The sequence below is a fragment of the Gambusia affinis genome, linkage group LG02, assembly GCF_019740435.1.
Source record: "Gambusia affinis linkage group LG02, SWU_Gaff_1.0, whole genome shotgun sequence".
Classification (NCBI taxonomy): Eukaryota; Metazoa; Chordata; class Actinopteri; order Cyprinodontiformes; family Poeciliidae; genus Gambusia; species Gambusia affinis.
The window spans coordinates 3,805,934-3,833,520 of NC_057869.1; the positions used below are offsets into that span (position 1 = coordinate 3,805,934).

The 27,587-nt window shown below is 37.3% G+C and overlaps 1 protein-coding gene across 6 annotated transcripts in view; it reads left to right on the forward strand.

Annotated features, from left to right (window-relative positions):
• The window catches only part of nav2a (neuron navigator 2a), a 251,668-nt gene that overhangs the window by 113,644 nt on the left and 110,437 nt on the right, over positions 1-27,587 (forward strand). For 5 of the 6 annotated variants that reach the window (XR_006372495.1, XM_044135719.1, XM_044135739.1 and 2 more), the window contains exon 1: positions 11,959-12,691. The exons of the other annotated variant lie outside the window; for it this stretch is intronic. Coding sequence is in view for 4 of the 5 variants with exons in the window: in XM_044135719.1 (XP_043991654.1) it covers positions 12,494-12,691 (198 nt within the window). In the remaining variant the exon portion in view is untranslated. Of the gene's footprint in view, positions 1-11,958; positions 12,692-27,587 lie in introns of those variants that run through there. 6 annotated transcript variants of the gene reach the window in all.

The window sequence follows — 27,587 nt, forward strand, 5'->3', positions numbered from 1 at the left end:
ACAACTTTTCATAAACTTCAGTTTGTAACCCTTTAGGTTCCATCAAAGCCCCGAGGCAGGAAATGAGGCCTTAAGCCCGATTTCCTCTCTTCATAACCCGTTTGCTTATATTGGGTCATCTTCTTGTTATTTATGGCTTGTGGTGATGTTCAGTTACTTTTTATCTTCTAGGAACTATGCAATTCAACAAATAATCACGTCTTCCTCTAAGCCTGAAAGACCCACATGCATCTCAGCTGAAATCGATGTGACTTCTTCATTATATTTTGAATTTGCATGCTGTGAAAAAGGCCTTTTATTGGTTTTATGTCACCGTGTAAGCAGCGCTGCAGATTGAATGGAGGGAGCTGAAGTGGGTGGGCAGCAGTTGGCAGGATATTTCAGCTCAGACTCCCTGCAGGCAGAAATGCACTATAAACATAATGGGTGGTTCCTCTGCAGATTTTAGCTGGTTACGAGCCAAAAGACACCTTATTTATGAGCACGGTTTCTCACGCTTTCTTCTTGCATATGTTCAGGGCGTTATTGTGCAAACATTAGGAAATCCTCAAGGCTGATGCTGTTCATTTTATGTTGTTTTTTATAATATGCTTGTTCCCACGTCATTACAGTCCTAAGTACCCTTATATGTGTAATAATATGCAGTATAATTTCTCTTTGAATGGAAGCCTTCAATGACACAGAAGTAAAATGGATTGATGTAATGGATTTCTAGTTAATTAGATGTTTTGAAGCGGGTACAAAGTGTCCTGCACATTTTGCCACATTACAGCCACAAACTCCAACGTATTTTATTGTGATTTTGCCATAAAACAACACAAAGTAGCGTCATAATAATGAAATAAGAGGAAAATTACCTTCTTTATTTTATATTGCATGCTTTATATTCAGTCTTGCCGAGCTGGTAGTGATGCACCGATTCAGTATTAATATCAACAGTGTATTAAGGCCGTTGTATATAGACACAAATGTTCTAGAAAAACAAGAAAATTTTAGATTGAAGAGTCCAAAATTTGCTAGAAAAATATCTGAAATTTTGATATTAGTCTCAGAAATTTTCTAGAAAAACAAAAGAATTTTCAGGGTTAAAAATGTTGAACATTTCTAGAGAAAAACTTCGAAATTTTGAGCTCAGTCTTTTGTAGAAAAATCTGGAACAATTCTGAATTTAAGAAGTCAGAAATTTGCTGGGAAAACGCAAACATTTTGAAATTGATTTAAGAAGTTTATCAGAAAATTAAGAAATGTTCAACTTTTTTCAGAAGATGAAAATTTAGTAGAAAAAAACTCTGGAATTTTGAGAAAAATCAGAAAAATTTTAGAAAAAGTAAGAAAATTTCAAAGTTTTAAAGTAAAAAATTTGCAACAAAAAACTCCGATTAAATCAGAATCTTTTATCTTAATATCTAGAATCTAGTAAAATTCAAGGAAATATCTGAGTTTGAAAGGTTAAGAATTAGCTAGAAAAAACTAATTTTAAGAGCAATTTAGGAAGTTTTTTTTAAGAAAAATTTATTTATTTTCATAGTTTGAAACGTCAAAAATTGCTAGTAAAAACAAACATTTAGAGATTGACATCAGATTAAATTTCTGATGTCTCTGAAAAAACATGAATGTCAGAGTTTTAAAACATGTTTTTTTGAAGTATTGATCTGTATTTATGCCAATCCATGTTCCAGTCAACTCTGATTAGATTTTCTGACTCTGAAGAACAGCAACGACTCAGCATGATGCTGCTATTAGATATTTGGAATAGTTTATGCATGTTCAGTTTTGGTCTTCTGCTTCAGCTAAAAAGTTCTACTTTAGCCTCATCTGACCGCAGCATGTTGAGGCAAATTAAAAATGCTGTTTTTTTAATTCTCCAGCCACTAACGTGCAATTTTCTTTTTTCTTTTTATGCTCAACCTTCCTGTGTGACGCTCCAACCTTCTTGTTTCAGGTAAGAGATGTTTACGTTGTCTTTCATGCTCGTTTCCTCGTCGATTCCTGTGCAGCACGCTGCTTTTAGATTCAGCTGAGTGTGGCTTTCTGACAGAAGCAGTGCGTCTCAACAGAAGCTTGCATATGTATGCCAGATGGGAGAGTTAAGCAGAGCAAGTGTGGGCGCCGTGGGGTGAATCTTAAAATTTCTGCGTGCGTTGTGTGGTTAAACACCGACACACACCTCTGTGCAGCAGTGGAGCCGTTAGCCGCTGGGTTTGGAGTTGGGAGGAAAACAGAGCCAGGTAGTGGAGAACTCTCATGGTTTGGTCAAAGTGAAAAATACATTCAATGCCGCAGCATCTTTTCTCACTTCATGACTGCTCTGACCCTTTGCTCTCTGCAGTGCTGCTTGTTCCTGAGCCAACCACACAGAAGGTTAAGTTAAATCTTTCCCTCCCACGGCTGCTCTTACATAAAGCTTTCAACACTATAAAGTGCATTTATATATGCACTTATATATATGTGTGTGTGTGTGTTTGTGTGGGTGTGCGTGTGTGTGTGTGTGTTTGTGTGTGTGAGAAAGAGAATCTGTTTTTAATGAAAGGAAATCTACATCGTTTATTGTGAACACTTTAGTGCTGAAATATCATCACATCTTTATTTCAAACCAATTTATTCAATTCTTTGTGTAGAAAATTTCAGCAACAAAGCAGTTCAGATTTGTGGTGCATAGAAGTTGAATGCTACTTCTCCATGTTTGGTTCTGGTTCTGGGAACGCAGAGCAGACCAGGATGAGCTTCAGGGAGCCGGTGGAAGGACTTTAGATCTGGCTGATGAGCTTCATCTCCCTGGTTTTAGTCAGAACGCCAGCAGCAGCATTCAGGATTAGCTGCAGCTGGTTTGTTGCTGCAGAGCCCCACAGGCGACGAGGGGAACATGCTTTTCAAATGGTTTGGTACTTTTGACTCAGCGCAGTGTGAAAGTGACCCGCAGTAGCTGGAAAAAGTAACCGATGTTGCAATTTTGTTAACATATCAAACACCCTAAGAAACAAATTTGAAGAGAATTTTCTCTTCACCATAAGGCAGCATTACCTCTCTGTGTGTTTTGATGTATTCAGGCTGATCCAAAGTGCAATCACCGAAGAAGAAAGTGTTGGTTTTATGACATCTGCATCATAAAGAATAACAGCAACTTTAGCCTCATATTGAATGTTTTTTTTTTTTAATTGTAAAATAAATGCAACTGAACTGAAAAGTGAAAGCTGCTGTTTATGTTTTTAAGGTCCATTTCATGCCTGTGGGCAGGCAAGTGTTTAATATTAGGCAGATTTTGGGTGTGGGATCTCCTCAGGTTTTATTGCTGCTTAGCAGAACGCTCGCATCGCGTGTTGGAGCCGCTGAATATTTAACAGTTTACATCTGGAACTTCTGAATGGAAATATTGAGAGGATCATTTTTTAAAACATAGAAAGTTGAACAAATGCATGCAAGTGTTTAGACTAAATGCGGTGGGAGGATGAATTATGCAGTTAAAGATGTTAATAGAAAACTTAAGTGGGTGTATGTAAATAGATTATAACCGAGCTGTGTAGCATTCCTGCACTCTGATACATAAATAATGGATCAGTATAAACAATTACTTTAAATAAACCAGCGATTTGTTCAGTTTGCATTTTCAGTTAGTTTCTCTGTTACCCATTACTGATCGATCTACAATATCAGCTTCCAACTTCTCTGAAAAGAGGATTTGTTGTGGATAAAAACTAATTTTCACACTGAGTAAACATAAGGACATTTGTCTAGAATCAGGTTTGTCTAAAATAGAACAGTCGCAAAGAAAACGCACAGCGCTGATCCCACACGATTAGAGACGGAACAGAAAAAGGGGGCGGAGCTGTCAGTCAACGGTTGCTACGGTAACCGCCAACTGCCAAGAGCAGCGTGACAAAACTTTTGAATCAATAAATGTCAGGAGAAGGCGGAGAATAGATAAACAGACTTTTGACTAACTTTACATGTGTAATGTTGTTCAGATGAAACCCTGTCAGCCTGTAAAGAAGTTGGACAGAAACATTTTAGTTATTGGTTATTCTATCGACTATTCTCATGATTAATTGGATACAAAAATTGACACTTTCTGCAAATTTTTTCAGCTAATCTGTTTATTTTTTGGGTCAGTCAATTAATTAATGGGTTGCAAAAGATGCTGTCTTGATAGAATTTGACATCTTAGATGTAACTTGTGTGTTCTTGTTTAGTTTTACAGCTCTGGATGGAACGTTTGCCTGGAGCATAGAGTCACAGCATGTAGAGTCATGTTCTGATTTTCGTTTACCATAGCTCCCCGGTCTGAATACGAGGCTACAGATGTTATGTTTCTTTAGCTTGCTTGAAGGGATTACCAAGTCATATTATGTGATTAGTTATTTGAGTTCTGGAAGGGCTTTAATTAGGACAAAAAAGATACTAACTTATAAAACTGAAGTTTAACTTGCTCCATATTTTGGAGCCACAATAATTGTGCAGGTCAGATTCTAACTGCTTTAGAGATTAGTTGTTATTCATGAGAAAATAAAGTTCAGGTTTTTTTTAGTTTTTTTTTTATTCTGACTTTTTTGGAATTCTGAAATTTATTCTCAAAATCCTGACTCTTTTGCCTCAGACTTCTGAGATTTTCTCAAAATTCAAACATTTTTCTCAGAATTTTTAGATTTTTCTCAGAATTTTCACATTTTCTCAGAATTTTGACTTTTGATGCTAAAAGATTAAAGGCACAATTCTTTTTGTCTTTTCCCCCAGCGCCCCTAATCAACCTCTGCAGGTTCAATCTGCTGTACATTATCCGTTTCATTTTGCTCGGCTCTCTTTCTCCACTGTGTCATATTTTGTCACTGAAGGGGGAAAAAAGGCATAAATGGCTTATTGTTGCCACAGTTGGGGGTAATTGCCATTAAAGCCTGGGGCTGACGTTACATTTTATTGCGGCAGTGTTACAACCTTTACTGACTGTCCCACAATGGAGCAACGGCTGCTGCAGCTGAATGTCACTTTCTCTCAGGTAGTGCATGAAATCTAAAATATTCAGGCCAAGCCGGGTCGTCTGAGCACAGAGAGGCAGAAAGGAGGACAGATCTGCTAACATTCACCAACATCAGAGGGATGATCGTTGGATTTTGTACCATCAGAAAGGTTTCAGGCTGTAGTTTTTGCTCGCAGACATTTGTTGTCCTTTCTTTCACCCTCGTCCCCATTCATAAAATATTTACCGGCGTCTCCTCTGTTGAGTAAAGTAGAGGTTAAAACATGACGGATAACTTCGAACCCAGGCTTGCTGGAAGTGCTGGCTGCTGCGTAATTAATTTCTGGGGAACATTAAAACGTGTCGAACATAATGTGCTCACATGCAACTCCGCCTTTCTGTTAATGGGCCCTAAACGAGCTGGAAAAGCTCAGTTAGCGCTGGCTAATTTTACAGACGGCATTAGAAATTACATAATGACATGGTTTATTATATCTCCTCTCTGTGAATTTCCTCAGATCCAACGTGTTCTACCATTGGCGGAAAGTAAAGTAGGTCTTCAAGACACACACACGCACACCCCACGCGCATCCGCACACACACACACCTCCGAGCTGTGGCCGCAGTGACATCTCCTTGGTCTCCTTGTTTGTCAGCCCAGTTTCTGGAGTGAGACTATTGTTTGGGTGCTGCTGTCTCCTCTGTCTCTCTTTAACTCTTTGTGTTTTATCTCAAACCAGGTCACCATGCCTGAACTGGGACTTTCACATGTTATGGTTATGCACAGATGATAAAGCAAAACTACTACAGCATTTGATCTACTCAGTAGCTTTTTACAAAATTATGTTTTAATTTTCCCAAATTCCATTTTTCCATTTTAATCAGATTTACTGACCAAAAAGTGCATAACTATGGTGTGAATAATAATTTTTTTTTTTTTAACAGTTTAGTAGCTGCTTTATTGAATATATAAGTGCACAATTTGACATTTTGAAAATAAATTTACTTGATGGAAATATGCCAATTTAAAAAATAGGTTTTTTTTTTACAAAAGGGTGTTTTTTTGGCCTTGTTGAATGGGATTATTTCACAAAACTGCAATGGAAATGCATCACACGAGTCATATGATGAACGACCAAATTTTACTACTGGCAGAAATGACAAAGAAGACGACAGGAAGTGGTAGGAGCATGATGGTGCTTGAACAGACTTATTTATCTGTGATTTTAATTGTGTTTCTTATTTAATGGGAACACCGCAACTGCAAAATTGTTTTTTTTTGTTATCAGAATATTTGCTGCCTTTCTATTGACCATAAAATTGCACAATCTGGAAATGTGAAAATAAATGTACTCAAAGGAAACACACCAATTTTGATAAAACCTTGGTTTATGTTGCAAAACTGCAATTGAAACACTTTTTGTTTTGCATCACACAAGTCACATGATCAACAACCAGATGTTGCTACTGGCTCAAACCAGGAAGAAGACGAGCGGAGAATGATGGTGTGGCATGTTTTTTAATGACATGTATTTAATGGAAACAGTAGTGGAAATATTAGTGTAATATTCACTTAGAAACCCAGAAAATTACCAAAAGTAAATATTTTTGACCTTTGGAGGCTCAGAAAGGTCTTTGTTTTTTGTTTTTTTTTATTTCTATGAATTTCTCTCACTTTTTTGAGGGTAATGTAATTTTTTTTTAATCTACAATATGAATACTACATCATCATACTTACATTTTGGTCTAAACATGTTGTGATTTTCTTATTAACCTAAAAAATTCAAAAATTGTATATCTATTATACTTTTTTCCTATGGTGGCTTTGCAGGCGGGGAAAAATGTCTTGTTAGAAGTAGAATGATCTGCCAAAGGAGCTGGTGCTTTTGAATCAATGTTAAAGGATTATTGACTGAAAACAAGCTGTTGTCTTACTGAAAAATTACTATAAAAATACTTGGTAGGATTTTGTGTTTTTGCAGTGTAGTACTAAATGCCAAACTTCTGCTCTGTAATCACTAATAACAAGATTACAGTTATTTTTCAGTGTGAACACTATTGATTTTCTAATATCTGTTTCTGTGGAAAGTTAAAAATGTTCTGTAATGAAACACATTCGCTCTGTAAACGTTTCTTAAATAAAGCATGGTTACAACTACCGGTAATCATAGATCATTTTAAATTAAATGCCAAAAGAGTTTGAATAAATCCAAACAGTTTAGAATGAAAGTGGCGCTTTAGGGATATGTGTCCATGTTTTTGCTGTTTGTTTGCATGTTTGATGCTCCATATGAGCATGAGCCCAGCTCTCTTTGTTGGTGACATTTGACAGGATGATGACAGGATACCTTGGTTCCCACATACTGGCCTAAAGACCTAGTTAGGTCTCACACACACACATGCACACACACACACACATGTGCTGCAGCTGGACTGACACTATTGCAAAAATCTACTCTAACTGATGCCTACTCCCACTTCTTTTCTGACTCTCCTTATTGTTTTTTGCTTTAATCTCAATTTGATTTTGTGTTACACAAGCAAAAATGACTTTGTCCTTACTTTAGCTGACTCAGCAGATTCCTTTGAGATGAATTTGTGTTGAATGTGTGCGTAGAGTCTTTGTCATCTGTGTGTTTGTCCTTTGACTGCCTGCTGTGTTGCAGCCGTGCCAGGACCCTGCTGGCTGCCACCCTTCATTACCATGAGAGGTTTTGCGCGGGGCGGGGGCAAAACGATGACGGAAACGGTGTGTAGGTCAAGTCAAAGATCCTGTGGCGGCACGCTGGAAATGTCAGGTGTTTGCTCCAGTTAGCGCTGCTCATGTTGGCGCAGACGGCCCAGTTGTTCCGGTCTGCTGACTCTGCTGATGAAAACTATCAGCAGTAAATGTGCGCGTGTGTCCACAAGTTAATTTAATTTATGATGCATAAATATTGCTGCATCTTGAATAGGCTGAATATGAATCGTGGCTTGGGAATGAAAGATATTTAACAAGTAGTTTGAATTTGATCTTGAAGCATTTTGATACGTAAAGGACCCGAATACGTTACACGCTGTACAAGCTGCTTGTGCAGTTTCCATAAAGTGAGTTTTATTTATAGAGCACCTTTCTCAAATATAAATCACAAAAAATAAAATATGATTAAAAAATAGATAGGGCAAAAGATGTTCAGTACATTTTTTGCACAAAATTATTCTTAATAAAATTTTATGCCGCTGAACTCAATGTTAACTCTCACAAGTGAAAATGGCTGCCAACAGATGCGCATTTATACAACTATACATCTTTGAAAAGCAGAAGTGGAGCCTCCTGCACAACCAACAAAAATGCAGCAATGGGTTCTTGATTGTAACTCTACAGCAAAACAATGGTCTTTTCCAGCAGCCATTGTACCAAATGGGCTGGAGATCGACTTTGGTTGCTTGGTGCATGAATTTCCTTTTAATTCCTGTAAAGTATTGCCTTGTTGCTGAAAATGTGCTATATAAATAATATTGTCTTTAGTAACGGGTGAAGTGCTGCTAATTTGTGAAGTTACATTCCGAAGGTTTTTGAAAGGGGTTTTCTAAATACCAAAAAACTTTAACTTGTTGCTAGAAAAACACCTGGGTGTTTTTGGGGGCATTTTTTTCAGAAGCAGCTGAATTTTGCTTTTGAGATCCTTAATATAGAAGAAAAAGTATAAGTTCCACTGGCAGATTATTTCACTTATAACATGACATTTTTTAAGGAATTATTGACTTGAAACAAGCTGAAAAATTACTTATGAGTTTTTTTTTTCTATTTCAAATGTACTAAGATGTTTAATACATTCTTACAAAAAACATTTGGTGAAGTTTTGTGTTTTTGCAATTTGTTAATGTGGACTATTCTTGATAATCTTGCAATTTAAGCAAAATTCAACTTTTGCTCTAACAGATTGTGCTGATTTTCACTGAAAACTGATGACTACATTTTGTAGTTGCACTTTGTGTTTCCATACGTCACATTCTTTAGCACCTCAGTGTTTTTTAAGCGGTGCATAGACTGGTATTTTTTGAACACAGATGTCAGAACTCTGCAGAGCTGCACCCAGATATACATATTTAAGCAAGCCTACTATAGAGTTCCTATATAATCTCTGTTGACATGAATCTGACTGCAGCTCACTGAAAACTCCCACCACCTACCCCACATGAATGTTTATTATTCTGGGAGAAATACAGTGTAAACATACAGCAGAGCACAGCGGTGGGTGTCCTACTTATTACTGTCAATACCGCCCATTTACTGCCAAACAGCCTCTATTATTAGACTCCACTGGACTCTCATCAGGTATCTTCAAAGGTTGCAGCATAAATCACATTTCACTGCTTTTCTTTTTCTTCTTGTGACTCTGTGAAGTGCAGCTCTGTGATCCACGTGGGTCTGACATATGTTTATCATCACAGGGGAAGGAAAATAATGGAAATTTCCCTTGTTATGCTTCGCATGATTTCTCCTTTTTTCCATTTTCCAAATGAGAGAATGACATTTGAGGCAGCCAGGGTGGAGTTAATGTATTTTCCTATATGTTTCACTGTTAAAAGAAAGGCTTGTAGTGTTACGCTGAGACAGATTCATTTTGAACAGGACCGTTAAAAGTACCGTTTCTGTCTGGTTTTTTTAAGCTACTGGTTTGGAAAAACCTGGATGAATAGTTTGATTTATTTGGATTCTTAAGCCTTTATATTGCTATAAACACAAACTAAAACCACACAGATGCAAAACATTGCACTTAGACATAATCAGATATCAGCATTAGCATAATTTGAGATTAATATAACAGGATTAGGATTACCATATTCACCCTGCTTCCATGAGAGTCGGCTTTTAAATGTTACATTCAAAAAATGAAGCAAAATGATTTCTTCATTATGAGATGTATAAACACAAGAGTTGAACTTTCTTGTGTCTCTGATGTCTCTGATGCTGGTAATTTCTCCTAATTTGTTTGGTTTGTTTCTTGTAGGCAGCTGCAGAGTTTAACATGGTTTCCCTGTTATTATACGTAAACAGTGATTCTAGAGTAAATTACTGGACGGGTCTTTAGCTGCACCAGTAGGATGGGGTTGAGCAAAAAACAAATCTGTCCTGGTGTGTGCGAGGAGTCTGATAAAAATGCAAATAATTATAGATTTTTTGATGCTGAAGCAAAACAAATATTAACATTTTAGTTTTAAAAAATTTATAAACAGAGGAAAAAGGTAGCATGTCTTTTCCCTCTGTTTTACCAATGCAGAATTACAGGTGATCAATCTTCAGTCAATTCAGTAACCGATTACTGAATTGATTCAGTAATCGGTTTTTTAGAGTTTTGTCAGCCCAAAACTTTAAAAAACCACCAGGCTGGTTTTTGGGAATAAGTTAATGTTTTTTTAGTGTCTGGAAAATGAGCAGTTTCAAAACCTCCAGAAAGTAACTCTGCTCGTTACCTAGCAACACCAGCAGAATTCTGACCGTAACCTAGCAACCCCAGCAGAATTCTGACCGTAACCTAGCAACCCCAGCAGAATTCTGACCTTAACCTAGGAACCCAAGCTGAGTTCCAGCAGATTTGGTCAGCTGGTATTACTACTGCATGCATTGTACAATGGCTACTTAGCATCCACAGACCACTTGATGTACTCTTGTTAGTTGTGTAGGAGGCTCTACTTCTGCTTTAAATAAAACAACAACAATTGTATAGTTGAGCATCTGTCTGCAGCCATTTTCACATAAATCTGAAAATGTTGAATTGGGGGACATGGCCAGCAGCAGCTTATTTAGTTTGAAAAGGGCACTGTCATGTAAAGTTTATTTTTTTTTTTTTACATCATGTTATAATGTTATTCCCTCATCAAAACCATATCTGAAGTGTTGTTTTGACTCTTTCATTCATGTTTGAGAAATCGTTTAGTCTCCATGGCAACCATCCAGCTGCGCGAAACACCTGGTTGAACCTAGCTCTGCTTCCAAGGATGAAGCTCCTCCCCAGAGCTGCAGTTTCCAATGTTAAGAGCTTCCGCCTCGCAGAGCAGCCTCCATTCAGCTCCTTCAGACTAGCCAGCAGCAATTAGCAGTTTCATACCTGGCGAAACTGCACATCTGCTGAGCTCATTAAAGGAGCTACTTCTCAGTGAAATGCTGGTAAAAATGTTGTGATGACTTCCTGAAGGCGGAGCTTCAGAAAGAGACAGAGCCTCAATTTCATAAATTACAAAGTAAAATTTCATTTAAGGTATATTCGATATATACAGTATTTTTATAACCACTGATGGTAATGTAGTTACTTGATTACGCTATGAAATGATATTGCTCCGGGAAAATACAAAATACTGCCCCTTTAAAGTACTATTATGGAAGTAATAGTACTATTATTAGTACAATTACTATTAAAGGCCCTAAAACAGCTCAAAATAGGCAGAACTGATCAGACTGAAATCTTTTTATATATTTACAAAATAATTTTCTTATGAATGATTTTGTGCAAAAAAATGTAACGAACATGTTTTATATCATCTGTAAATATATCCTAACCTGTTTGCAGAATAATAATGATGCATCACATTAAAATATCCAAAAACTGAACATGGTGTCTTTAGACGCGCTATTAAAAGTAAACTAGTTTAAATAGTTTTACTTTTTTCTCAGAATTATAACTTTAATCTCAGAATTATGACTTTTTTTTTTCTCAGAATTGGATATTGAGCAACTGATTTACCTCATTTTGATGCTTTTCATAAAGAAATTCCCAGATGAAACTTGCTACGTTGTGACATTGTTTTCAAACTCGAGTTGAGAGCAAACGGCTTCATAAATGTGGCGTTTCAGTGAGGAGTTAAGCCAAACGGGATCAGAGAGCGACAGGCTGGATGAAGACGCCACCAGTGTGTGTTGAGCCGGTCTCCACATATGTCAGCCTGATCTAAGCCACACCTGCTGCTGAGCGCAGAGAGAGAGAGAGAGAGTGTGTGTGGAGTGTGTTTTCAGGCTGTGCTGTCACAAGCGGAGCAGTCGCTGAAGCGAACAGTTGCTGCATCGCTGCCGCCTCTCTCCATCTGTTTCCGCTCTGTTCTTCTTCACAAATCTGCGACTTCAGGCAATTATTTCATTCAAGAGGAGGAAGAGGAGCTGATGAAGGGTTCTTTTGGATAATTGCCGACTCACTCTGAACTGGAGGTGAGTGGAAGGGATTTCTTGCAACGCCGCAAGGCAACTGGGGATTCCTCCCTGGGATTTATTTGCTGGTTTTCTGCAGAGATCTTTGGACATTTTGTTGCGTTTTGTGAGCTGAAGCTGCCTGTAATGGGGAACAGGTGGAAATGTGAGGGTTAACCCCACCACTGCGCTGCATGTTGGCAAGGCTTCCCTACTTCTCTGCAGCCAAAGATCCAGACGCTGACAAATTGCACCTCAATCAGGTGCAACCTTGGTGTGTGCTGCTCTGTTCTGGGAACACTGGGATCTGAAGTGAGTGAGCAGAAATCGGTGAAAGTGGAAGTGGAGGGCGGTTCGGTCGTTTTGTGGACTCGGGGAAGAAGATGCCAGCCATCCTGGTGGCCTCAGCCATGAAGTCAGGACTCCCGAAACCCAAACCGGTTCACAGTGCCCTCCCCATCCCCCAGGCCCCCAGCAGACCGTCGGCCTTAGCGCTGCCTTCGGCGCCACTCAAGAGCCGGCAGGTGTCCGCCAGACCGCCAAGGAGTTCTCCGGAGTCGGAGGCAGCTGGAAACCCTCAGGTGTGTCAACATCATCCACACCTGCTTCGCATTACTCACTCAACTCTCATTTCTGTCACATTTTGTTTGGTCTTGGTTTGTGATGTCTAATTTCACCAAAATAAGAAATGCAAATAAAAAGCAATGACAAAGTTTGCTGGACAATAAATTGTCCCAGATGTTATTGGATGAATGCTAACATTGTTTTGGCAACGATGCAAGAACACATTCTCAAAGATCAGTGAACTTTAACTTCTAACACTGGAACTGGAAGACATCTGAAATCCAAAATAAATAAACAAAACAACATAAACGGCAAATAAAACTAATTATGAAGTCTTTCTAAACAAAATTATACTTAAAAAAAAAACAAAGCACCAGAAGAGAAAAACAATAAATCAAATGGAAATTAATGAATTTGTTTTAATTTATCATGTGATTAATTGATTTACTGCTTATTGCAACAGGCCTAAGCAATAACAGATTTTACTGGACGATAAATTATTTCAGAAGTTATTGGTATAAACAATAAAATTGCTGTTTTGAGACCCATTTCAGCTAATATAATGGTAAAGTAGAACTAATATGACTAATAAACCTCTCACAATATAAGTGTTACATATCAGTCAATATTGATAATTACTGATTAGTTTTTTGTTTTAAATGTCTTGTTTTATCCACAATTTTCACTCCACAGTGTTTATTTTTAATCACTTTTGAGGCCTGGTGGCGAAACCTTGAACTGCAGCTGTGCAAGTTACTCAAGAGGTTGTTGCTAGGTAACCAGAGAGTGTGTGAGTTGCTAGGTGACCAGAGAGTGTGTGAGTTGCTAGGTAACCAGACAGTGTGTGAGTTGCTAGGTAACCAGAGAGTGTGTGAGTTGCTAGGTGACCAGAGAGTGTGTGAGTTTGTTCATCAGCCTTGCTTAGCTAGGCTAATGAGCGGTTAATGTTTTTCCTCTGCCTACATCTCCCAGAAGGCTGTGCGGTTCTGGATCGTAGTTCAGTGAAATTATTGGAAACTGTATCAGGCCCGTTACCAATTGATACTGATATTGATAACGTGGTTATAACGATATATACTGTTATTGATTTATTGTTCAGCCCTTTGATAAAGGCCTGTTAATGCAAGTACAACGTCTCAAAGATCAGTAAAATTCAATTTCCAAAGAACATTTTACGCTCTGAAACTGGAAGATAATTGAAATATTCAAAAATAAATAAACAGAGTTTAACAGCTGCTTCACTAGCACATTATATAAAATGGTTACTGAAGTCTTATCAGCCATATTAATCATTAGGCTCAGATAGGAAAAACATGCAAAACTACCAGTTAGGACGTTTGTCCCCAACTCAACTCTTCCAATCGCTTGTGAAAATGCCTGCAAACACATTATACAACAATTATACAGCTGAACAAATGTCAAAGGCAGAAGTGGAGCCTCTTGCACAATCAGTAAGTATGCAGCAAGTGGTTTTTGAATGAAGACAACAACAAAAAGCTTATGTTTTCCATTGCACAACTCGTACAGCAGTAAAACCAGATTACCAGAAATGCTGGTTGGCTTGCTAGGAAATGATGCTGTAGGACTCAACAATCAGTAGTTTTTTGAAATGACTCATTTTTCATACACCAAAAAACATTAACTTATTACCAAAAAATGTCTGAGTGTTTTTTTTAAGTGCTTGTGCTCTTTTTAAAAGGAGTAGGAACTCAAATAGAAACATAAAAATGTGCAAAATCTGACTTTTAATGACCAGTCCCCTTTTAAAGCAGTCAGTAACAGTTGTTTCAGTATATAAGCAGTTCACTGATTTCTCTAAATGATCCCAGAAAACTGCGGCCTTGTTGAATTCTGCTTGAATTCAGTTGATTTCCTGACAGGAAGCCGGTCGTTCTGAGACGCTGCTGTCCAGAATGGAGCCACAGCGGGACGCCAGGGTGGCTGTTCTGCTGCGTTTCTGATATATTGGCTGTGTGTAGCAGGGCTGCAGTGGCCAGAGCAGTCGCTCCAGCACCATGTAAGGCAGCGGGGAGAAGGAGCTGTCTCCCCGTCTGTGTTTGTGCCAACCTGTCCAGTAAGTGTGACTCTGACCGTCGCTGGGAGACGAATCTGGACGACATTAGAGGAGAAGATACAGGAGGCCAGTGTTTCTGGACATGGGATGAGGCTGCTGTTTGTTTTTCTGGATAATCACATTTTCTCGCTGACCTACTTTACATGACTTTCTCCCCTCTGTCCTCTGTCTCTCCTCCTCCTCTTCCTCATCCCTGTGGTGCTGATGAAGCAGCCCTCGTCACCCTCGGCTATGTTAACCCTCGACCTTTCTGAACAGAGGCAGCGACCTGAATGTTGCAGTCATATGCTGGACTCTATCCAGTCTTGCTGTTTTACAGTCCTGCATTGTTATTTTAGTTTTGTTTTTTGTTTTTTTGTTATATTTGGGATTCATTAACCTTGAAAACCAGTAGTATAAAAATGAAACCCCAAAATACTCTTTAAAAGTGATCTGTTGTGCTTCCTTGAACAGGTGAGGATAGGTCTGTGGGTGACATGAAACACGTTCATTACATTTTATTCATAAAATCATTCTTAGATAGTGAGGTTTAAGTCTTCTCAGTTCTGCCTATTTTGAGATGCTTTTTTGCGTCTTGTCTCTTTAAATGGCCATGTCCCCCAACTTAATATTTACACTCCATCCATCCATCCATCCATCCATCTTCTTCCGCTTATCCGGGGTCGAGTCGCGGGGGTAGCAGCTTCACAAGTGAAAATGACTGCAAATAGATGCACAATTATACAACTGTACGTCTTTGATAAGCAGAAGTGGAACCTCCTGCACAACCAACAAGAATGGAGCAAGTGGTTTCTGGTTGCTAAGTTGACAACAAAACATTTGCCTTTCCCAGCAGCCTTTGTACAGCACATACAGCAGTAAAACCAGCTGACCCAATGTGCTGGAGTTCCGCTTGAGTTGCTAGGTGATGGGCAGAACTCAGCTGGGGTTGCTAGGCAACAGCTTGGGCTTCGCTGGAGTTGCTAGGTGAGCTGTTTTGTGACATTACATTCCAGTAACTGGAAGGGCAAAATTTCAACATAAATACGCTGCTGCAGTTAAGAACTGAATACTTTTGTCTAAAGGAATGTGAAACTAGGCAGGTTAATAAAAAAAAATTACAAAATGCAAAAGTGCATTTGAGAACTAAAACTTAACAGGCTGTTTACAAAAACTGTGCAACAGCAGAAGTACTATCTAAACGTTAGTAGAAACTGTTAACACCAGCATGTGTGTGAACATTTGTTGCATTTGTTATGGTTCTAGAGTTTAACAGCTGCTTCACTAGCACATTATTTCACTTGTAACATAAGAACAATGTTATAAGTTAATGGAACTAGTACTTTTTCATCTATATTAAAGAAATATTTACTTAAGACACCATACCTTGTTGAGAAGTTACTTTCAAGTTAGTTGTCTCTTATTTCTAGAGCATTAAGATGTTTGCACAAGAAACTAGACCAAAATTACTTGGTAAGATTTTGTTTTCCAGTGAAACTCTAATGTTCTGTTAAGTGTTAAAGTTCTTTGTACTGAAATAGAGCAGAGGTGAAACAGTTGGATATTGCATTTCTTAAAAATGAAGGTCAAATATCAAGTAAATCCTAAAACTGTTTATAAATCACCTGCTAAAATAGAACAACACAAGAAGCAGTTTTAGTCAAATGTCAGTACGCTGCTGTAATTGTAAGAATGATTTTAAATTGTCAAATTTATTCAGCCGTTCAAACAAAGAAAGTCAGTTTGTGTGAAAATCAGCACCCTGCGGTGTCTTTCCTCCTTCTCGTTGTCATTTCCTCTCAGCATCGAGTTCTTACCGCAGCGGGAGCAGCCTTTCCAACGATGAAATGGGGAACATTGGAAGTTGGTACATCAGGAGCAAGAACATATTGCTTCTTCCTCTACTTTGTGTTTCCAGCTGTGGATTGCCTCCTTGGAGAAAAGTGAGCAGAATTGTAATGGGCCCAGGTTAAAAGCCACTGCTGTATGGTTTCCTGTTGAGTCTTTTCATATTTCACAATGTTTAATCTGAAAATTTGACCGCTGAGGATTTGAAGAGGGAGCCGCAAATAGCATTAGATCCAGTACAACTAGATGTGGGCTGAGGTTTGAGCTGATTTTAACCAGGGGAACAATTTTTTATGCATTCTATCTGGTGAACAGTAGTTTTATAAGAGTGTCATCTGAAACAAAATTAACAAAGCAAAGCATGCAGAAAAGGAGCAAAAATAATCTTAAATGGGACATATTGTACAAAATTGACATTTTGTGCATATTTTTGTACTTAAGATTTGGGTTTCAAGTGCTTCTAAAAACACCCAAAGCTCTTAAAAATACAACAAATTGACAGTTTTTGGGAATAAATTAATGTTTTTTGTATTTCTGGAAAAGGAGCCGTTTCAAAAAAAAATTCTGAATGTATTGTCATAATTCAGCAGGCACTGACCTTTCACCTAGTAACTGCAACGAACCACAGCTGTCACCTAGCAACCCCAGCCGAGTTCCGCCTGTTACCTAGCAACCCAAGCCGAGTTCCAGCATGCTTGGTCAGAGACTTTTACCGCAGTATGCGGTATAATGGGTGCTGGAAAAGACAAGTGTCGTGTTGTTGACTTAGCATCCAGAAATCACATGCTGCATTCTGATTGGTTGTACACTGCAAAAACACAAAATCCTATAAAATGTTTTTGGTCTCGTGCAAATATCTTAGTGTACCTACAATAAGACAAAACAAGCTCAAAAGTAAATTTTCAGCCATATGTAGGATCTTATTTTAGGTCAATAATTCCTTAATATTTTTGACAAGGTACTGGTTCCATTAGCAGAATATTTCACTTTTAACAAGACATCTTTCCCGTGTCTGAAGTGAAATAAATTCCCAGTTGAAATAGTACTTTTTAATAAATACTAAGTAATTCTTTACCTAAATCAAGGTCCTATATCATTCAGAAAAGTCAATTGTAATCAGTCAAATTTGTCAATCAGCAAGGCAGTTCAAAGTGCTTTACATTATGAAATCACAAACATAAAAACTCATAAAAACAACATACAGTTGACAGTTACAATACCAGTAACAAACGTTGAATTAGTTTTGCCTTATTTCAAGTTTTCTAAGACATTTGCAGGAAAAACTAGACCAAAAATAGCTGGTGAGATTTTGCAGTGTGCAGGAGGTGCCACTTGTGCTTCTCAAATATGTATGGTTGTATAAATAAGAATCTGTTTGCAGCCATTTTTACATGCGAGTGTAAAAGCCACCAACAGCTTATTGTGATGTAAAGCGACAAGACGCCCTAAAACAGACTAAGATCTAATTATCTGAGAATGATTTTATAAAAAAAAATGTTTTGTGTAGGCCATAGATCTATCCTCACCTGTTCAAGAAAGCATAATAGGTCACCTTTAAAATCCTGCGTGCATTAAGCAGCTGAATGACTGGATGTGTTTGTGGAAAGTCGTACAGCAAACATAAACTGAGTTGGACATGACACCTTTAAGCGCTGACAGGGTAAGTCAGTAGTTATCTGAGGGATTAGTGAAGCCTTGGTTGAAGAGAAGCAGCAGCTCACGCATCCAGCTGGATGGCCCAGTTGGCTTGCAGCCCCGACTCGTTTGGTGCGACTTTAACAAAGAGTTAATCCATAATGCAGCAGGAGCAAAGAGAGGGAGTCACCCAGAGAGTATTTACAGGCCGGGATGGAGCAGGTCTGCAGGTGTTTGTGGCTCAGAGTGTGAAATCTGCCACTACAGTCAGGGAATGTGTCAAACCACCTGCTCTGTGTGTGAGAGCATATATATATATATATATATATATATATATATATATATATATATATATATATATATATATATATATATATATATATATATATATATATATATATATATATATATATATATATATATATATATATATAAACATATATTATATATTATATATATATATATATATATATATATATATATATATATTATATATTATATAATATATATTAAAAGAGATACGTTTGTGATCTCTTTGCACAAACGTACTGCTGCCCTCTAGTGTGTATATATATATATATATATATATATATATATATATATATCTCCTGACAAGCTCTACTGACTTTCAACCTTTTATAATGCTGTTATAGCTGAGAGGATCTCTTTGCACAAACGTACTGCTGCCCTCTAGTGTTCGTTGTCTCTTTTGCAACCATTCATAAAATCAAAACTTGCACTGCATAAACACAAGATCTTATCAAGTAATTTTAGTGTAGTTTCATTGCAAATATCTTGTTACACTTGAAATAAAACAAAACTAACTTAAAAGTAGCTTTTTATCAAGCTATAGGAGCTTAAATAATTCCTTAACATTTAAGAAAAATTACTAGTTTCTCTGCCATCTTATTTCATTTTTAATAATGAAATATTAAAAATACTAGCACTGTTGTTATTAGTTAACACTATTACTAGTACTGTTCATTAGTTTTCAGAAATTATTGCTGAAAGTTACTTCTAATTTTATTTTGTGTTATTTCAAGATAACAGACCAAAAATACTTGGTAATATTTTTTGCCTTGATTTTGTGCATTTTTGTGCCATTTTACGGCAAAAACCACAAAATGTTACCAATTATTATTGGTCTAGTTTGTCGTGCCAACATCCCAATTCACTGGAAATTGAAAAACTAACTTAGAAGTAACTTTTCAGAAAGAAATAAGAGATTATTTTAATGTATTAAGATAAGGAATCTAGACTAAATTGTTGTGTTTTTGAAGTGTATCGTTCATGTGTGTGCAAGGCCAGCATCTTTGCCTCCTCTTTAATTATTAAAGCCTCCGTTTTTAACACCACTCTCCTGTTTCCACGTTTTATCCTGAAGTCTGTTGTCAGCTCATTCATTTTCTGCTGCAGCTCTGAAACGTTTCAAAAGTGTTCATTCTGATTTTTCTTTTTTCTTTTTTTTACATAACCTTCTATAATTAATGTAAAATACAGACTGCAAACTGAGAAACATTCAGATTAACGTTCTGAGGGAGACAGATATTTGTCTTTATAATTGAGTGATTAGGATCTACTATCTTAATAAACATCTTTGAAGACGAAAGGCAAACTGCTGCTGCCTTTGTGTGAATTTATTAGTTTGTGAGCTGAATCTGAACCACGTAAAGACATCATGAAGGTGATATTTACCAAGATTGTCTGTTAAATAAACCAGGAACTGTCTAAATAAATCCCCATCCATGAATAAAAAGCTTTGGTCTGATAAGTCAGCTCCATTAATTCATCCCTTTTTGAAGATGCAGTTGCTGGAGATTATGATTTCTCAATTTAAATAAATTTAATTAAAATTTCTGGTATTGAATTGACTGTGAACATGCTTACACAGAGATATATGTGAATTTTTTTGATTATTATGGATGGAAAGTTAATTAAATGACCCTTAAAGTCAAACTGATTAGTTTGTTTTGTTTTGTTAAAATTAGATTCATAAGTTCTCATCAGCTTCATGAAACAGTTTAACAAGATTTATTTCATTTAACTTTATTTGTTTAAAATATTATTCAAAAATATTCATATTAGTTTTAAAGAATATCAGTATATATTGAAATGTTGACTAATCAGTTAAATGTACGAAGATACTTGCTATAGACAAAAATACTTTGTAAGATTTGATGTTTTGCAGTGTTGCTTCTGTTAAATGACTATAAAGCAGCAACGTCATTTAAAAACATTTTTAGACAAATAACAGGGGAAATGCAGACAAATAAATAAATGCAAAAAAGTCTAAGCTCTGAAATATTAATCTAAGTTATTTATGTTTGTACATTTGGAATTGCATGGATACTAAAGATACAGATTAATGTAAAAACTTTGTATTTTATTTAATCTCAAAGAAAGCTGGATTTAATTCCAATAAGTACTAATATTAATTTCTATTTTATCAATAGAAGAAGCTCAAAATATAACATTTTAGTATCTTCAGCTGATTCATTCGACGACATAATGGAGCCAAAATTGATAGAAAAAAAGGATTTTTCCAAAAAAACTACAAAATTTTGAGTTTAATCCCACAAATTCTATAGAAAAAATTTGAAACTTTCTGAGTTTGAGAAGTGAGTTTGAAAATGTGGTAGAAAAAACTCAGAAACTTTCAGACTAATCTCAGAAATTTTGTTTTCTATAAATTTTGTTTGATTAATCTCAAAATGTTGGATTTTTTTCTCTCAAATGTTTGACCTTTGATACTCGGAAATGTAATCTTTTTTTTTTTTTTTTCAGAAAATTTCAGACAATTTGAAAATTTCTGAATTAATTTTGTTTTAAAATTTTTGACTTTTGGAGCTCAGAAAGTTTTTTTTCTAGAACATTTTAGAGACTAAACTTCTTCTTCTTCATTTCTGCTTCTTGGCAGAAATGTCCTTTTTTTTCTACCACCAATGGCTCTAATACACCGATGTAGATTCAACCTTGTTGACCCCAATAAAAGGCTCTTCTTTATTACTGGTGTTCCTCCCCTCCTCCCAGTTTCCAGTGAAATGCAGTCATGACTTTTTTATGGTTCCCAGCTCCGGCCTCCTGCAGACCGGAGCAGGTGAGGGAGAAAGAAAAATCAGCAGCATTGCATTGCTAATAGCCGCCGGTCCGGAGCTGCACAGATTGCTGGGGGTTCTGGGTATATTGCTTTCTTTATTTCCATGACAAAGGACCACACAGACATATGTCACTTCAAGAGGCGCTGCTAGTTAAAACCAGATTTAATGGACGTTTTATTGTCCAGGATGTTATTGTTGAACAGAAATAACCAGGTTTTAACAGACTGCAGAGATCAAGTACAGAAAAAAAGAGCATGTTTGGTTGGGATTCGTCTCTTATCCTCATGGATTTAAACTCTGAACCTTTTCATTTAGAGTCACTGTTGGAATCGGCTTCAGTAGATTCGTCATCAAGGGCAAATTGAGGGCGTTTGCCTTCATTTCTGACAGCTGTCTCTTTAGAGATAAGAGATTTCCCCCCAGCACCTGTGTGTCCTCTTTAAGAAAACCGTCCTGCAGATTGATCCGACTGAGCGGCAGAAACCTGGCAGCCGGGACGCTGGCGTTTGTCCCGAAGCGTTTTACTAAAGAATAAACGTCCAATTCTGATGGTAGCATGTTTAAAAAATAAAATATTACCTTTTCTAATGTGGGTGTGTGAAGTGAGGTCGTTATAAAGTTATTATCAATTGGTTCCCACTTTTTGGGTTTATATTGCAGTTTTTCCCCTATTTTAAAAAGCAGCTTGATTCAGAAATGGTTTTATCTGGACTTAACTCAATGACCAAGAATCAGTTCTTTGGTTGTAAAACCCTAGAAAACAAACCTAAGAGGACAAAACAAAATTGAGTAAATGCAATGCAGTTAGCCAAAATTAGTTAACAAGCAAAAGAATGAACTTTTTTCTGCATAATCTTTTTTTTCTTGAGCATAACTAATTATTTTCCTGACTCGTCTCTCAACATAAATTATGTCTGGATGTTCTTCTCTAGATAACGAGTTAAATCCCCGTTTTTCTCACTTACTTTTTTCAGATTCTTCTCTAGAGATAAGTTAATCTCTGGAAAACAAATGTAGTTATTTTTTTGGAGATAACCATCTCTGTTTTATCAGGAAAACAAAGTTCTGCCACCACAGGATGTATTTGACGGATGGAATCAGTTTTAACACTCACACCAATCATTTGCTTTTTTAGATTAACTCGTTATCTCAAGAAAACCATTGGTACAAAGTTTATCTGAAAAATAACCTTTTGTTCTCGGCTTCTGTAAAGGCTCTTTAAGTAACTAAAAATTACCATGTTGGTTTGGACAGATTTTCCATTGATAAACAAATCATCTTTGGAAGTCTTGGTATTAAATTTGCTCTGTGTAGAAAACCTGTATGGTGTGTGATCATACAGCGTTTGGCTCCAGGAGTAATGACCTCACCTCTTTTCCTAATGCGTCTCGATCAGATTCCACTTCCTGTGCGGTCGCCCTCACTGTCTTCCTGTCTGAGGTCATGGCTGAGGACATAACCATATTAATTAAGAGCCTACATCTGCTTCTCCTGAGTCAACATCCTTCCAATCGATCCCCCGCCAAGGTGCCCTCCGCACTCCGGCTTCTCTGCTTTCCTCGTGTCAGTTGTCACATGGAGCTCGTTGTGAGGCATAAATGGCGGTTTGTGAGCGGCGTACCCTGGAGAATCAGCGCTGCCGAAGCGCTTCGACTAACACGATCAGCGTCGTATCTGTCTGGAAGCTGGAGCCTGAATGGGAAGGAGAGGTTAGGGGGTAAAGGTCAACGGGGCTGAAGTCACCGTCCCCAGAGCATCGAGCTGTATGAAACCATCAGATCATCTCTACATTTTTAATGATGAAGACAGGTTCGTCTTTCAGCTGGTGTTGAACATGGTTGTTCGTTTTAAACAGACGTGACAACAGCTGTGAAATATCACTCGGCTTTCTGTCAGCACCGTTCGCCTTTGAAAGGATGACTGAGCGGATTTTCACCTCTCCAGTCTCAGCTCTGCTCTCCTGCAGGTTTAGGGACTTTCTCAAACTGTTTTATGCCTCTCATTTCAGCCCGAATGCAACAGCAATAAGTGTGAAAGCTGCTCTGGCAAATATTAGATTCCCAAGCAGAGCTGTAAATCTGACAGTCAAGAAGCTTCTTGCTAAACCACACCAAATAATTATTGACAATAAATCAAAAATCACATCTGAATTTAGGAGTTAATCTAATTTGAAGGAGTGCATGCTGCTTATTTATTCATGAAGATCTTTCAAACACCCTCTGCTAATGTCATCCACTGAAAAATGCTCCCCAGTATGTTACATCATTGCTATACTGAGTTTTCTCTTTATTATTTCACTGGTTTTGAGCTAACCGCTAATGCTAGCGGCTATTTTTTGATCACGTCCTCCATGTTATTGTTTACACCCTGTAAAGTTTGTGCAAACGCACATCGCTGGAGGGCAAAAAGATGATTCTTTCACTTTGCTACACACAGACTCAGCTACACACAGGCTCGTTGTCATAGCAACTGACAACAATGCCACTATTTGTTTCAGAAATCAACACCAAAAAAACACTGAAACGCTTTCCACAAAATGAACTGAATATTCAGTCCGCTACTCTGTTTTGTTTTTAGACTTGATGTTTATTTTGCCATTATTATTAAGTGATCGCTATGGTAGATTAGCTACCACTGCTATTAGCTAAGCTAACACAGAGGTTGTAGATTAGCTAACTTAATCACCTATTCTACTGATGATCTTTCAGAGTTGGTGTTCTGGTTGCCCCTTTTTAAAATTATTTTAACTGAACCGAAACACACAGAATTCCACACCACATCTACATGTTAAAGTTGTCATAGTCAAGCTAGCTTAACTGAACTACTACCATCTCGCTCTCTATTTTAATTAATTAAAACTTTTTCTGACTTTATCTGGTTATCATAGTGTAGCAAACCACTATGTCCGTTTCTTTTAATATATATATTAAGATTCAGTACTTTATGTCGACAACTTGCCAGTTAAAACCAATGCCAGTCATTGTTAGCCAGCAACGTTTTGCCCTCCAGCAGGCAGACATGAAGCTGCAACATGTCTATTTAGTCCAAGTGCTATTTCTGGTCTCTATAAATGAGAAAGTGACCTCCTATTGCCACCTTTCCTTCATTATTGTTTAATATTTGGGACAATAAATGTGTCTAAAGTGCCTTTCCTTTTCGACAGCAGAGATGTTGACATTAGACACACACCAGGTTTACCCGAGTGAAGTCCTGAGTCAAAACCAACACAATTGGTGTGAAACAGTTGAGCTGTGTTTGTACAGCAAAAATGTTTTTGTTTGTGCTGCTACCATTTTAAAGATATTAAGTGTTTCTGGAGGTCTTCTGCTGTTGTCTACTAAGTAATGACATTTTTATTATAACTCAGACAGATTACAATTTTTAATAATAACAAAGTTTCAAATTTCAACAGCTTTTGTTTGTGTCTCAACCTACAGTGAGTCTCTGAACCTAAACTGAGTCTATACAAATTAGGTCTGTCTGGCCGCATCATCAGCGTAGTTTTCACTATGAGAGCTTACAGACAGGGTGCCCCCAAAACAAAAGCCCCTCCTCGGTGGGGTTACCCCCACTATTGTCCCTGATACACTGTGTTTTATTTGGAGCTGTGAAAGGAACCAATGCTCTGTCCATTCACTGCGGCTACACTTAATGAGCTTGCTGAAGGCTTCCACTAAAACTGTTAAACACAAGCTTTAAATGCTGACAGTTTCCCAGTGTAGAGCCACAGGGACAGTGAAGCAATGCTGTTCAGAGCAATAGGCTGAGTGGACGGGTCAGGTCAGTGCTCTGATAATACATCTGTAACCCTCCTATGTTCGTCTCGGGTCCGGTTGGTTGACTTTACGTCAGACACACTCAGGTTCACTGTACTGATTCTAACAAAAGAGGAAATCAAGTGGTTGACATCAGTCCTGCAGCTTCTGCCCCTGTGCATTAAATAAAATACAATAAATAACCCGGAACAAACTACAAAACAATGCTTCCAGTTGGCAACAGCTAACAGTTGTAAAATTAAACACAGCTAAAATGGGCAACATTAATAATAATAATAACTAAAAATGTATCAAACAAAACAGGAAAGTTACTAATTAAACACTACATATGATTAATTTATATGCTAAAATACAATACTTGTGAAGAAAACACAAAACTAATACCAGTAGCCTACATGCCGTAGTCACAGAAGGCAACAGAAAAAGGGGGAGGAGCTGGCAGTCACTGGTTGCTATGGTAACCACCAACTGCCAAACGCAACGTAACTGAACTTAATAGATCAACGATAAATGACTGGAGAAAAAACTTCTTGACTAGACAAAATAAATTCAAAGAATAAATAAACAAGTTTTGACAAACTTCACATCTATAATTTTGTTCTCAAGTAAGAGTAGCACTACTTCAAAAAATATTTTTACTCATGTAAAAGTAAAAAGTAGCAGGAAATTACTCAAAGTAACAGTAAAAAGGTATTCTGTAAAAAGTCTGCTCGAGTCCTGAGTAACTGATCAAATTTAATATTTAAAAAAACATGTAAAGTTAAGTGGAAATTTCTGTATTTTAAGGATGACAATAATTCATATAAGTAACAAAAAACTAACAATCAGGCAAAAGAAAATAATTCCAAATCAGTTTCTTTCAATATAAAATGTATGAAACTTTAACAGAAGTACGTCATAGTAAAAATACTCCTAAAAGTATTATTTTTTTCAATAAAGTTACTCAAGTAAATGTAATTGAATAAATGTAACTAGCTATTTCCAGACTCTGGTCTACAGTCATCGATATATTATTACTGGATTCGACATATTAGCTTGTAATCCGCACATTCAGGTGCAATAATACATTTAATCATCCCCACAAAACCATCCTGTTCCACCTTCTTATTGGATTTCTATAAAATATGGATTAAATTAAAACTGGGAAAACTGGCAACAGAACCAGGAAGAATTGGTACTTCGCTTAGTTCTGCAACAGTTTGGTGGAAAAATCAACTCACTGTTGGGTTCTTTGTGTGGCCATTATTATATTTCTTTATTATTTCGTACTCTGATGAAAATGTTTGTAGGGACGCTCATTTATGGAAAGAAATCATAACTAATCACCATCAGATTATGGCTACTGATTTATCAACTTGATTACACAAAGTGTTTGTGAGCAAACAGCAATAACTACAACCAAGAACAAAACAAAACAAAACAAAACGTGGTTGGTACAAATGAAAAAGATGGAAGTCCATTTTGGTCTTGACGTGTTTCACTATTTTGCTACTATTAAACTGATATGAATCATTTCATGGCTATTGAATTGCGTATTACTTTTGGCACTGCAGAGAATTAGGTGGAAATATCACTTTACACAAATCAGAAATATTGTTATTTTAAGGAGTTGAAAGCATTTTGTTCAGCCTGCTGGAAGTGATCAGGCCTCCCGCTGCTGTGGGAACTTTTTGTAGATCTTGGGTCTTTCCCAAAATTCAAATTCAGCTTGTAATTTGTGGTCAGGAACGGAGTGTGTGTGTGTGTGTGTGTGTGTGCACAGGGGGTTGGAACAAGCTTGAACGGAGAGCATCCTGCACTGTGGATTCTCTTCCACACTTACAAATATATAAATACTTGGGCTATGAACCCACGGATCACATGCACATAAATACAAGGGTCCGCATCGGGCAGCGAGTTGTGAGTGACGGCTGATCAGAGAGCGGTTTGGTCCATCTGTGTTTGTGGAAAATAAAACTTGGCTTTTCTTCACAGCAAGAAGCTGTTTAAAGAAATAATAATAACTGGAAAGGAGATTGTTAGTCTGGAGTTTTAAGTGGTTTGGCCTTTTAGCTCTTTCATTTCTCACACTGCAAAAACACAAAATCTTACCAAGTACTTTTAGTCTAGTTTATAGTGCGAATATCTTAGTACACTCAAAAAGAGACAAAACGAAAACTTACAAGTAACGTTTTAGCAAGATACAGAAGCTTAAAATTCACGTTTTGCATGTTTTTGTGCTTCCGTTTGGTTCTGTACTTCTGAAAACAGATCAAGTGCTTAAAAAACCACCCAGCTGTTATTTGACTTCAAATTAATGTTTTTAGATGTTTGGAAATGAGTCATTTCAAAAGCTTGTGGTACGTAACGTCACAAATACGACGCAGCCCCGTTACCTAGCAACCCCAGCAAAGCCCAGCCGGTTACCTAGCAACCTCAGTAAAGCCCACCTTGTCACCTAGCAACCCAAGTGGAGCTCTAGCACGTTTGGTCAGCTGGTTTTACTTCTGTAAGTAACTTTTCA